At 41.4% G+C, this 14,863-nt stretch overlaps 1 protein-coding gene across 1 annotated transcript; it reads left to right on the forward strand.

Moving 5' to 3' along the window:
* Window positions 1–8,640: 8,640 nt before the first annotated feature.
* Window positions 8,641–12,998, forward strand: nkx2.2a (NK2 homeobox 2a). The gene is given in 4 exon segments (XM_070979469.1): window positions 8,641–8,691; window positions 10,895–10,915; window positions 10,917–11,223; window positions 11,890–12,998. Coding segments are annotated over 4 exon segments (936 nt in total). The 3' UTR covers window positions 12,447–12,998.
* The last annotated feature ends 1,865 nt before the right edge of the window (window positions 12,999–14,863 follow it).

A 14,863-nucleotide genomic window follows, 5' to 3' on the forward strand; every position in this document is an offset into this window, starting at 1 on the left:
TTTGATATGGGTCCTCTTCTTTCACCTTGCAAGATGCCTATTGTCCACAGTGCTGGAAATGATCCTGTCAGATGGCCTTCTTACTTATTACACAGACATATAGCTTGGCCTACAGATGGTTGACAAATTAAAGTCTCTGGATCTCTTTTGATGGGATGAAAACTGTTCTTTGAAAAGATATTCCCTGATTTGATGATGATGCCTCCAGAATCTCCAATAGGTGTTGAAAAGGGTTATGCTCCGGTCATGGCAAGTACCATATGATTCACATTATGTTCAAAATCATTATGCATTTCAGTCATCCGTCATAGAATTTAAAGGTGGAAGGACATGCCAGTCAAAGTACTTTTTCCTACCGTAAAACTGGCCTCGCCCAAATATTGGATGCATTGCCATGAAATTTTGTACATACATGCATGGCCCCCTTAGATGTATTATAATTAGTCATATAATTAAAGCTGATATTCCCATCAGTGTCAGCTGTCCATTGTGTTTAGTGCTAATTCGAATATGTTAACATGATAACAAGAAAAAAGGTGAAAAATATAAACATTTTAGTTTGAAGCATTAAAAAAATGAATTAAAATTATCAACAGAATGTGAAGAAGTAACAGTTTTGACATCATGTCAAAGACATCTATGTGTTGCAGAGATATCTACTGAAGTTAGCATGCTAACTAGCTAGCCTCAGACAGGCCTTGTTTGTGATACCACTTTGTACCTCAATGGGTCATAGTCCAAAAGTATAGCTCAGGCCTGTTGTGGTGAGTGCTGGCCGATGTCCATCTTCTGTCTCGCTCCTCTCCTACTTCACATCTTTCATGCCTGAAGCCCTCGTCACTGTAAATCATGTAGTTACTGTATTCCCTGTTGTCAAACTGGCCTCCATCAGTTTTAGAGATTGTGTTCAGTCTTGATCTGCTCATGTTCGCTGGGAAACTGCTGAGTCCGGTTCCATTACTCACTCAACCGACTCTGATTCTGGTGCTGCTTCCTGGCAGTGTTTCCCGCCGGTCCATCTTCAGGCTGTCAGATTGTGAAGTATCTACCCATGTGATACATCATTAGAAGATTCTTGTGATTTGATTGATGCAAACCATTTGAAGATACAATCAAAACTGCAGGTACAATCAACACCAACAACAAGCAAACAAACAATTACAAAATTGAAGACTGGTAATTCAGCAACCATCCAGATGACCCAATCTGTAAAATATTCAGTTCAAAACACTACAACAATCCATGGAAAGCTGTTTTATCATTTCAAATTAGCTGGTGACGTGCTAATCTTCCACATTTTCTCCATTATAACTCTAATAAGCATGTACACTTGGGCAATATGTTGGTTTCAAAATGGCTGCTGCACTCTGACCTTTCAAATGGCATTGGATTTTCCATGTCTGACAATAGCCAGAGGATTGTTCTCTTCATTCACGTAAAGACTGAGACAGTTGCAACCAACTGGGTATATGACTGCCGCTTCATATAGCCAATGAAATTCTGTATTGCAGCTGTATTCTGTAAATGAAGATGTGCTGCTTCAGTGGGTAATTTACTACCAAATCAAGGAATTCAGTGCAAATAGGGATATTACAGTTAATGTTTTACTTTAAAGATATATGGCTTAAACTTACGTATGGATATCCAAAATATAAAGATAGATGGCCAGTATATATAGACAGCACTCCAGTTAGCAGTTGTTCCAGTATCGCCAGTAGTCTGGTGATATGCTGCTGCCTCTTTGTTCAGAATATGAATTCGACATCTGGTCAAGTTAGGTGGTGTAGCCTACATAGTAGTAACCATTTAACCTGCTAAACATTAGCTAGCATTGTTGTTATGAGCAAAAAATTAGATAATCCTTTATTGATGTTCGATAGCATGCTGATGTTAGCATTTAGTTAAAAGCACCAGTACAGCCTCACTGAGCTCCGAGCATGGCTGCAAATGGCATCCAGATGCAACAAATTCCTTCATCATTGCAGTATAAAACAAGTTGCCACAGTTGTCAAATTATCCAAACTGGACTCAGAATCTGACAATGAAAACATTCAAGATGCAGATTATATTGTCTGTCTTCCTTTAACTAACTGACTGGACCTTTCTCACCAAAACACACCCTGAGAGTTGCAGTCAAGTTATTTGCTTATGTTTTCATGTGTGCAGGCTTGTCACTCTAACTTTTTATTAAAAAATCAGATACTTGTTAACATCGTTGGTCACGAATGTTTCAACCAGGAGAGTTTCATGACTCCCAAAGCCTTGAAAGTGCTCCACCTACTGGTTTCTTAACATTGTCTATTACTTTGCAACTCTGTGTCCTGTATTGAAACCTCTGTATTTAATATCCTTCAACATTTATTCATTCTGTTTTTTTCCTTTAATTCGCATCACATTTGTATATAATGCTCCTTTCACTTATGCAGCTATTGAATGAAAAAGTAGTCTCACAGCTATATATTTGGTCCATGCTTTCCAATTTGTTCACGGTAATTTAGAGCTTTCATAAGTCCAGTGTCTTCATTTATGTCCCTGTTCTGTTATCTGTGGCTTTAACATTAGCTGCCCTTTCTGATGGTAGGCTACCTGACTCAGTCGACATATAGTTAAGTGAAAAATTTGATTGCATCAATTCTTCATTATTATGTGAAGCTCGCAGCTTTTCAACCGTCTGACCTTGACTGGAGCATTTGTTTTGTACCCACATGCCACAGGGGCTAAAATGCTTCCAGAATGTGTCAGCTAAGTACAGTATTTTTGGCCCTTAGCCTCAGCAGCAGGGTTTACAAACAGCTATATGGCTCTCCAAGGCCAAGCACTGGCCTTGCACCAGATGCTTAGCGCTGGAAAAGAGGTATTCAAGCCTAAAGTTATTCATGTCAAGTAATGCCTACAAAACCTTTCCATGCAACCCATAAATCCGATATTTTGATGGAAATACCAGACATTTCACGAGTATTCTAAAGGAACTTCTTTTTTTCCCACTCAGCTAACACTTTGACAGAGCTCACCACTTTCACACTATGTGTTCCCTCCCTTCTCTTCCTCTCCAATAGCTAACATAACAGGGCAAAAATGTTAAGACCAATCACCCTACACTCCACAGCTCCTCAAATTCACAATGCACCGTTGTCATTTAAGAAATGGTAATATTCACCGGTGTGCAGAATTGGGCACTTTGTGGGAAAACATCTCATCTCCTCTACTTTGCTTCACATCTCTTGAAGGGCTAAAAAACACCCATTCACTTGCCTTAACACTGAGGGCTTTGGTGATCTCATACTAAACCTCTCTAAGTGCATGTATTTGTGTAGAAAAATTGCTAAGCTTTTCAAATTGATAGGACTGGCTATCTATGAGTCTCAAACGTACAAGTGAGCCCTCAGGTTTAATCAAACTTTCTTTCTTTTTTTTTTTTTTAAGTGTATCTTCCATAAAAATCAACCCAGTCTCCCTGGCATTTGTGTGTCGAGAAGCTCTCCATCTTTTCGTTCTCCTCGAGTGGTCGATACATTAAAACTTGAACTGATTGATTTCAGAATGCCGTGCCATCAGTGTCCTTACGCGGCTGTTAACTACATCTGAAGTATCTTAGTCATCAGGCTTTAGGCCAGGGATTGATAATAGCTTGACCGGCGAGGCCTATCTTACCCATCCTTTTTCAGGAGGTCTTGTATTTAGCACCCAGAGCACTTGTGGCAAATCTCAAACAGCACAAGTGTATTCACAGAGCGGCTGAGTGGAAAGCTTTTTCTCATTCGTCTGAACCTCATGAATACATTCCAACTCTAACTAACTACTTTGCCTTAATGCGGAATTTCAAACAAGGTATGAGGCCAATTTATTTATTTGTATTCTTTGCGTCTTAGGGATACTCTTGAACACAGTGATGGCAGGGAGGATAATCTCTGTCTTTCATCAGCAAAGTGGCCCTGCACAAAACCCAACAGTAATGTATTCGCTATTGATTGATGGTCGCTCCTGCACTACTAGGCAACACCATTATTATCATGCATAGATTCCAAACTGCCCACAATAAAATCATTGTCCTGATTTAAGTTATCAACCCCCCCAAGGTGTCATAATAGCACGGCTGGTATTTGCCTCGTATTGCTTTCTTCCTCAACAATTACTGCCATCCCCTGTCATCATCTTTACACCAGCCAGATACTCTTCCAACCTTTGATACAGGAGAGGAAGTTTTCTATACAGGGAAATGCTGCCAGTGTACGTGCAACAGGTGTAGATGTGCTGAAGAGAATCAAGACATTTTCATTAAAATGGCTCTAAAAATAAAAAGTGAGTCATCTTGTAGTTCTTGTCTGTTTAATCAGTTGTGTTTAAGGCAGATGGTGAACAATCAAGCTGAATTGGATGAGAAGAAATTGTCATTTTTACACTCTGTCTTCCATAAATACATATTTTATATACTGATTTACTATACATATATATATATATATCTTAGATTTCTTTTAACTAACTGGTATTTAGGTTAAATACCGGTTGATTTAGTTATTGTTATTGATTAGAAAGCAAAAAGTATTCATGAAGAATAAGATTTTTTTTATTCATTTATTTTTTTTTTACTCCACATTTTCGGTGTAGAGTTTATAAAGTGGAGGTAATACTATCCTAAAACATACATGTAAAATGCTTTGAATTTTTTGTGTGTGGCTTTAAGACAGCTCTTTATATCCATATGCACGCAAAAACATATGCAACTATTTGATAATAATTAATATTATTGTTTTGTTTGTTTTTGGTTTTCTTTTCTTTGTACTAATGTGCATCATGTATGCGCCTGAAGTACCACAGAGCAGAGATTTGGGTATTTAAAGATGTTATTTTCTTTCTGAATACCTTACCAATGACACTTTCTCTCCTCGCCTGTGGCCTCGACTCACACAGTTGCGGGTGTTTTCTGTGTCGAAACATGTGGATCTATGCAGCAAACATTATGTGTTAGTCTGCCTCATGGGAGATGCCCGGGTGCCGAATCATTGTGAATTACTGTGACCTTGGTTATCAATCATTGTATCAGGGTATCTAATGTAAACGCAACTGTGGCGTGGATAACATGCCACATCTGCTCCTTGGACAGCGCTGCTTCTTGGTTACCAAGCGATTTATTAGAGAGCCCCGTGTGAGGAATAATAGGTCGCAGTACAAAGATCAACCAGCAGCTCTTCCATAGGCGCACAGATATCTCTTAAACAGGTTGTTGCAACAATATAATTTACCTACATTATACCGTAGATAGTTTCGGGTCCCAAAAGCATCCCAGAGAGAGAAAACTAGTTGTGAGGGTTAAAAGCAGCGTCCGCAGGGAGCTGTGTTTGCGCTCAAGGCCAATTTATTGCCGATGAACATATGGCCAATATTTTGTCTCACGTCATAGCAAGGGGAAAACAAACACCATGCAATGTGAGCGAGTCAGCAAGAGCAGAGCCACTTGGCCAGCTATGCAAACGCTCTTGGACAATATGAGAAGAGGAGCACTTGCTTTCTGGGTATATAAAGCACATCAGGCTTATCTCTGCACGCACTCCTGACTCCGATTTGGAGATATTTCATTAACTCTGCGCGCTGTCTTAACGCTGGCAACACATTCAGCCCCCCTCCAGTCCAGGTAAGCGCACTGGGTGCTCCAATCAATTTGCATACAGTATTTTCTGCTTTTACAACCTAACAGTCATTGCTGATTTTCTTTTGCCGCTATATTTATACGCATCAGCGCGCATCTTAGTTATTGAGTTCAGAAGGCATTGATCCTGTTTAAACTCTGTTTAGTACAGGGTGGTTATTCAGAATGTAGGCCTGTGTGTGTTTTTGGTGATCATTACGCACTCACGTGGCCAGCCTGTGCTTGGTTGAACATTACCGTTGTGACGGTGCTCTGGGAAAGTGGCCTGCACCTTCATGTCCGAGCTCAATCAGGAGAATGCCATTTGGAAATATGTAACAGCAAAATTCTAAACTGTTTTTAATCTGAGAAGATGTTTTTTTAAAAAATCACCTGGCTTCTCCTTAACGGCCTTAAAATTCACTCATTTCGGATAAGGCACAACAGTTTCCATAAATGGTGCGCACCATGCAGCCATGTCTGATTCACTGAAGAGCATCTGTGTGTGTTAATGTGAGAAGGCATTGGTGCAGATCTGCGTTTAGATGAACTATCAAAATAACGTGGCTCACATCATACCGTGTCTGATTCCACGGCTTCTGTTCGTAACATTTCTGACCAATTTCTGTTGTCTAATTGGGTGCAAACAATAAGACACCCCCTGTTGTTTCTTAGATGTGCCGGTAGAGACCGCTAGAGCTCTACAGATGTCAACAGCTGTTAATGTTATTACTGCACTCACACACAGGCTGCTTAACAAGGAAGACAAGTTGTCTGTACTTGTGCCATCTAGAGCAGGGCAGATCAGCTTCTCCTGGAGAGGATGAATTATTTATTTATTTATGTGTTTATCCAAATGTTCTACGCATTTGCAAATAATAGTTGTCCCTTTTGATTTATCTCAAGAAGTCTCGGAGACTCGAGCCATTTCTCCCTCCTCCCTGCCAATGTCAGTGCGATAGTGAAATGGGAAGTGATTAAAAATAATAAACCCCTTTTTAGCAATTCATCTTACATGGAAAAAGATTAAGGCAAATGGCACAGCGTGGCATGAAATTCACCGTTACAAATAAACTGGTGGTTTAACAAATGAAGGCATCTCCTCGGGGCATGGGCGCACTGCTATAATCTCGCCGTGACATGTTTAATCATTAGAGGAAAGGAGACGTATAAAGACTTTTGCCCGGGAGAAAAAGGTGGCTGGATTTCTGGGAGAGAAAAAAAAGGGCTCCAAAATGATTTCTACCCTGAAGCCAAGTCTCCCCAGGCCATGGCTTAGCCCCCATAATAAATAAACCGGACCCGCTTTACCTGCATATTATATATAGGCTTTTAATCATAGAGGGAGGAAATCGGTCTTGTCACTCTGTACGTTTATCATGGACACCCTGAAGCAGGCGGGGTTACCTTTATCAAAGACTAACTCCCTGCCTGAGGCATCCAAACACGCTGAAATTCAGCGATTAAAGGAGGGAATGATCAACATTATTATGGATTCTCCTGCGGCATTCTTATTTGTGCATTCAATCGAAAGATTTATTTAATCAAGAATATAAAAAGCCTTTTCTTCACTTATTTGGGAACAATCGTGGGCATGAATTTTTAGAAGGGAATTATAATTAATCAGACGGGGCCCGTTTTTTGGGGGGTTCATCCGAAAAATTAATTGTTTTTGGATGAGTCCATTCTGCTGTACGTTTGATTGCAAAGCGGGGATCAGAAAAATGTAACGAGCTTTAATAATGAGCCAGTCAGCTCTGTTGCTTATAATATTAAAATGGGAGCACTGGCGAAACTGGTGATAGCATAATTACAGCAGCAATGATCACATAAAAAGGTTAGTTCCGCGCATGCAGAGCTTTACGCGCAAAAGTCAAATGAAACACCCAACGAGAAATACTATTATAATGTATCGTTTTAGTGTCAGATCTGGAGATTTAGTGTCAACTGAACTCTAATAAGCGGGTGATGGGAAGCACCAGCCCTGCGCCCCATATTGTCCTTTAAATCCTGATGCATCTGCAGCTCAGAGGCCCTTCTTTACTGCATCTTCCTTCTGGTTTAACACCCCCAACACACACACATTTCACAGCAGACACACACAGACCGAATTGAGGATTGAGGATGATTTACCCACGGAAAAAGGGGAAGCAGTGGTGTCCAAAGATATTTGCAAGAATGTTTCAACTTTCTAAGTTTGCTTAAAAAGGAATTCATTAATTTTTACGACCTCGTAATTCCAAAAAACAACGCCAATAACGAATGATCCTGACACAAACAATGCAAAGTGCTACATCAATAATAAGACTGAGAATAAAATTGAGAATAAGAAAAAGAATAATCACTTTGTGGAAGAAAAATAATAAACAGGAAAAAATATTTCAAAAAGTCTCAAAATCTGGCACGCATTTTTATACTAAATTAATTTCGCATAATTGTACATAATTGCAGCCTGAAAGCATCTTGAGGAGATTGTCTGGACTGTGAACATTTTCCGGAGTTGGTCCCGTTAACTCGTCCCGCTTTGCAAAAAACAGTCTGCATACTGGCCACTGTCTGAGTGAAAAGGCAAGCGGCCTGTTTGAACTACCTGTGAAAGTAAACAGGTAAACACAGAGCGATAGGCTCTCCAAGTGGAGTACGTCCACTTAGCCTGTGCACATTTACCTCTTCTTGCCGAAACCCTCGGCTCAATTGATCAAATAGTACATCCCCAGCAACTGGCCACAGTCTGCAGCCCAGTGCGCTCCCATGCACCGTCACCAAACCTACTGTGACTTCCCCCTTGTCACTGTGCCACACACAGCCAAAGCAAAGCAGAATGACACGGGCGATAAGCCTGCGTGCTTAACACACCCTGATTTGGCTCCACGCACTTCTGAGGCACTAAATAAGTCTCAGGGAAATAATGTCCTGCATGGGCCAAGTGAGTTTCCTGATGAGATGCGCATAGAGGCTATAGCCTGGGCCATTCCTCCGTGGTGCGTAAAGCTCTCTGGGTGTCTGCTGCGGGCTGGATGTCCCTTCACATGTCGGATTTAGCTGTGCAGCATTACTTGGTGGATCAGGTCAGTAACCTCTCGCTCCCTTATAGAGGCTCAGGCGCAACTCCAGTTTGTCCATATAGCCCGTTCAGCTCAATGGAGCCTTTGTGGGGTGTTGAGACTTGTGATTAATTCTGCCCAGTCTGGTGAAATATTTACCTCAGGCCTGTGTGTCAGGTGCACGTCTATGTGAAGCAGAAACCTTATAAACTGTGTTCCAAAGATAGCCTGTAAATTATATAATGCTACTGTTAGTAATTATGTTTCAGATCAAATTTAGTTGGCTCAATACTATTAATTTCGAATCCAATTATACATCTAATAAAATATAGCAAAATAACAGTAATAATGATAACAAAAAATAATGATGATACTTTTTACACTGTGCTACGATCAATTCAATCAATTTAATTCAACAATCTGTGGAACTGCAAGGAGCTAAAAAAAAAAATACAATAGTTGCTGGCTTTCCTTCGACAGGGGCAGACTACTGTGTATGTGTGTGTGCGTGTGTGTGCGCGCGCGCGCGTGTGTCTCTGTGTGTGTATACCAAGATGAAGGACTTTCCTTAATATTGTGGAAGGATCCAGGAATTGAATGAAGAGATAGTCCATTGAAAGCAGTTGAATGCCATGACAACTAGGAACAACCTCAGATTTATTCCAAACAGTTAGAAAGCATTGTGCACGGGGCGTCAATCATCTATTATTTCGCCCCTGAAATAAATGCAAAAACTGCGGCCGGACAAAAGCTTCCAACAGGAGCCGGACATTTGTCTACATTTCCCCCATTGTCTGCAGCTTAGCAATCGGTTTGTATTTGTGTTTGCCCGGGTCCGACCACCCAGGATGCGCAGGGGACTTGCTAAAAAACGTGCAACATTGTCACCCACATCACATACTGGATAGGAGGCAGAGGGAGGAGAACGAAAGGGAAAGTCTTAAAGGGGAGGAAAATAAAGTAACCAACAATGAAACTAGGATCTCCACAGGAAAAAAAAAAAGCAAGATGGAGCACTTTAAAGGGGGCTCCACACAAACAGAAAACAAATATTAGGATGTGCTGCCGTGATGAAACTGGAGATTTATTGAGAAAAAATGAAAAAGAAAAAAAAAAGTGAAATAGCGTAATTGAATGATAAAACACGCAGAAATAGGTATACATAAACTATGAAAAAGCAGATTTAGGCCTGTGCTGTTTTTTATTATAAGCCTGCAGAGATCCACGATTTTACAAAGATTATTATTATCAATATTATCACTAATAATATTATTAAAATTATCATTATTATTATTGGTATTGTTGCTGTTATAGTCCTCATTATCAGTATCCCATTTGGATAGGCCTAATGTCTTAAATACTTGCTTAGCGTTTTCAAACAAACAGAGTCCTGTTTCACTTTCAACACAGCCTCTTGTCCTTAAGCCGTGGCAAAAATATTGACACAAAAGGTTTACATAAATTATCCCCGAATATTTGAACAATAGCCGCCCTTCCTTGTGGTTTCCATCGCTAAAAATAAAGAACTTTGTGCACCGAATCCTAAAATGTAGTATTTTTTTTAAACGTATGAATATATTTGCGAGTAAAGTTAAAAAAAGAAGAAGAAAAAAAGCTTCAGTGGGAGCAATTTGTTAAAACGGGCTTTTTAAGTATTGTGAGTATAAAGCTACTTGGAGGTTCTTTGTATGTAAATAGGGTGTAAAAAAGGCCCTCCCCGTCTTTGTAATTAATTGACACGTTATACCACTCATCATGCTCTGAAGCACCAATGGTAGAGGCTCGGATCTCCCCAAAACCCACAATTTCACATCTGCAAACACTGTCTTCATCCACTTGACTCCTAAGACCCGCCCACACGTGGCCAACCTTTCGCGTTTTTTAATGCTTTTTCACTGCAGGTTCATGTGTTGAGACCAACCTTATATGGACTGAGCGGACAAGGTAATGGCTTATTTCCCTCTAGCACCCAGCAGTAGCACAGTATCCATGAGCCACATATAGCACTTCAGCCACTTTGGCATTCTTCCTGGACTTAGAGACACTGAATCCACTGCTACTTGCTAAGGCAATGGTTATCCACAGTGGCTGCTTTGACTGTACTTCAGCGTAGAGCGACTCTTACGCATCCTATTTTCCCTGAAACATCGCCTCTGCTTCTTTTTTCTTTCTTCCTTTTTTCTTTTTTTTTTCTTTTTGGTTTGTTTTTGTTTTTGTTTCAAAACAGCGGATTGTCCGAAAAGCTGGTTGTTGCAACTTTTCCCTGCATATTTCCCCCCCCCTTCCAGAATATGTCGTTGACCAACACAAAGACGGGCTTTTCTGTAAAGGACATTTTGGACCTTCCTGACACGAATGACGAAGACGGATCTATCACCGGAGCGGAGGAAGACACGGAGGGATCGGAGACCACGTCCACGACAAAAAGCACTGGAGTTTTGGTGCAAAGTCCTCTAGAAAACGTTCAAAATCTGCCTTTAAAGAACCCCTTTTATGACAGTAGTGACAATCCTTACACGCGATGGCTTGCTACAACGGACAGTATTCAATATTCATGTAAGTAAAGTCTAAGAATCCTCGCTGATCTTGCTGATAATGATTTCGGTGATTAATTCAAGCTATGCGGCGACATTAAGCCATAATTGATGGCATGCAGCCTCCCATCTATTCCACCCTGTAACGATGCCCTTGGGTGGCGTGCAGCGTTCATCTTTATGCACCGTGCTCTGTCTTGAGGCGTTTACAGCTCGACAAATGCATGCAGTGTTTGGGCTCGGCGCACTTTGCATTGTAAGAATTTGATCGATAAAGCGCCGTGGATAAACACGGGGGCTGCAAGTTATTCAGAGGATAACCACGACGTGAAAAATAAGGCTGCGTTCTGTGGGGGTGTGCAGGCAGACAATGCACCTTTTAATGCTTCACTGACTCGCTCTGCTAGTGCAGATTTGGGGCTGAAGGATTATTAATGCCACTTCAAAATTACAGCAAAGAGTTCAAACCAGCCCAAAGATGCTCGTGTTTTATTATGTTTGCATTTCTTGTAGTGAACGTTGGTGCAATTGTGTTTCATCACTGGGAGCTTCTTTTTTTTGTCATTACGCACAGTTAATTTCCGCCAAACTTTTGATTGATGATTATATGACTTAAGCTTATGATAAATGTCCCTGAGAACTTCACAACATAACATTTTGACAGTGTTTCTCCCGTTTCTTGCCGCAGTGCACGGCCTATCCGCCAGCTCTCAGGACTCGGCCAAGTCCCCGGAGCCGTCCGCGGACGACGAATCGCCGGACAACGACAAGGAAACTTCCAGCAGCGGCGGCAGCGACTCCGGCAAGAAGCGGAAAAGGAGGGTGTTGTTTTCCAAGGCGCAGACCTACGAGCTGGAGCGCCGCTTCAGGCAGCAGAGGTACCTGTCCGCTCCGGAGAGGGAACACCTGGCCAGCCTGATCCGCCTCACCCCGACCCAGGTGAAGATCTGGTTCCAGAACCACCGGTATAAGATGAAGAGAGCCCGGGCCGAGAAAGGTATGGAAGTGACCCATCTCCCTTCTCCCAGGCGGGTGGCCGTGCCCGTCTTAGTCAGGGATGGAAAGCCATGTCACACTCTTAAAGCTCAGGACTTGGCGGCCACTTTTCAGGCCGGGATCCCCTTCTCGGCTTATAGTGCCCAGTCACTCCACAACATGCAGTATAACGCGCAGTACAGCGCCGCGGCCACGCCACAGTTCCCCACAGCACATCACTTGGTGCAAACGCAACAGTGGACTTGGTGAGAGAAATTATAGAGACTTGGCTTGGAGGCACGATAGGGAGTTTCACCACAAAGCAAAGAGAAAAAAATAAAACACAAAAAACAAAAGACTTTTCATTTTTTGCAGCTTGACTCATATATATACTACCATTTTTATTCGGGGCTCATGTGTGCGCCGTGTTTACATGTTTTCGTTAAGAGAACTGGGTCCAAACCTCTCACTTATAGATTTTATTAAGAATGTCAATGCTCTTCTTGTGAATTTTTTTGTAAAGTATGTTGTGTGTTGGTTGTAGAGATGTTTTCCTCTTTTTTTTCTTTTGTCCCTTCGTGTTATTATCAGCACGTACGAACCACTTTATAATTATAGAAATTTTAATTTCTTGCTTCTTTTATGGACCGAAAAAATATTTATGGCCATGAATAAACACTGGCAACTTTTCAGCTATTTTCCTTTTGTTTTTATTTCCTGTAAATATTTTGTGGCACATGTTTGCAGCCTATAGAGCTTTCGGGAGCTTAAAGCTGAAGATCGGCCTATACATATATTTACAAATTAAAAAAAAAAAATTAAAAAAAATGAGGGAATGATTTTTGGCTAAACATTATGACTGCCGTGTCAGACCACATATGTAAATAACAGTGTAGCCGCGCGGTGATGGCTAATTATCCCATTTTTTATAAGGATTTTAAAATAAAATGCTGTGTTTCTGAAACGAGGGTTTGGTTTATGAAAGTGTCCTATTCGATTTGATCATCTCTGAAAAGACATCGCTAGACATCATGATGAAAGGCGACCAGCCAAACACTGTTTTGTGGCACAGAATGGAGCTTGGGAACAGATCTCCAGCGCACTTCAGTCCTTTCCTTTTAAGCAAATTTAATCCGGAGAATATTTTTTCTCAATCCGAACACCTCACTAATAAAGAGCCTAAAGTCACTTGTGAAATGGGACTAAAATCCACTCACTTAATATAAGAGGGCTTCTCCACATAAGAAGCTTTTGAGTCAAAAGCTCTCCTTTTTGTCAGCATCCCCAACCACTCCCAGCCTTGGGTGCGAAGTGGTAGACTGCGTAATGGAGGGTGTGTGGGGGGGTGGGGGGGAGAGAAAAATCGTTTAATGCAATAAATGTTTTGTTATCTTGTTTAGCGCGACACTGCAAATAGAGCAGGAATAATCAATGACTCACCAGCCTTCTTTGTTTAACTACGGCCAACGCTCAACTAAAATACGCACGGCTCAGAGGGGCTTTAACCTCCTAATAACGATATTTTTATATGATCACATAACGTGTAAGCAATGATATTCCGCATAAAAAAAAATACCTTGCCTTCTAAATCCCCATGTTCTTTAAGGTGGAACCAAAAACAAGCTGAAAAGTCTCCCCAGTGATCCGCAGCGCACTGCGGATTAGCAGACTCCAGTCAATATCTTGGGTAAATATGATAACCTAGTAGAAAAATCTATGCATTTGTTTGTCCCGGGACAAAAATCTCACAACAGATGTTAGACTCGCCCCTATCATCACTGAACAAACAGCCCAATTGGGCAGATTTGCTAATTATTTACAGAATTGAGTCTCGAGGGGCTACTGCTTTTGTAGGCGACACAGACTCAATTTGTTCCTGACAGAAAGGTTTCGTGTTTCACCACCGGTTGAGCTTGTAGGTCAAATAAATCACCAATTTGCTTATGTATTATTTATTTTATATTTGATATATGCCTTTGGCCATAAACAAGAAGCACGCAGCGCTGCGCGTAGCGTGCCAATAACCGCTTATAGGAGAGTTATTATAGGGAATCAGAGGAGAAATACGATACGAGACGGGAATCATTAAGCCAGCTGCAAAAGGCGGTGATGAAGGACTGGCTGTTATTGAACTCCAGCAGATTGTCTGGTTTCTTCCAGATAAAATGGAACAAAATGCACCAGCCTTATAGACAGCACCAATATTTAAAACCTCCTGAGTAGAAGGCGAATGTGGACTTCTGCGTGGCCAGGCTCGTCGCCTGTCCGAGGAGGCAGTTTTATAACTCCATCATTGTATAATACAGTGCACGACACAACACAGAAACACACGCCGGGGCCTGGTTTTGCTGGATGTTAGAGGCGTGCATGCTAACGAGCAGCAGGAGTGGGGATGCAGACAGCGTGGATAGAGAGACTGACAGAGTTTCTTGGTGCTGTTCAGAGTCAGGGAGACGCATCCTTGGGCTTTTTGTCCTGCCTGTCACTTGGTGCCATTGTGATCTTTGCTGCACACGTTGTATCCCATATGGGCAGCTGGGCTCGGACAAGGAGAAAAGGATCTCTTACAAACCCCAAATTGTATCAAGCTCTCAAATAAAGCATTGTTGTCTCTCAAAGAAAAACGAATTAAAAATTCGTGCTATATCTATTCTGGTGAAAAAAAAGGAGCCCCATTCACAGATAAC

This window comes from Chaetodon trifascialis, chromosome 14 (assembly GCF_039877785.1).
Source record: "Chaetodon trifascialis isolate fChaTrf1 chromosome 14, fChaTrf1.hap1, whole genome shotgun sequence".
Classification (NCBI taxonomy): Eukaryota; Metazoa; Chordata; class Actinopteri; order Chaetodontiformes; family Chaetodontidae; genus Chaetodon; species Chaetodon trifascialis.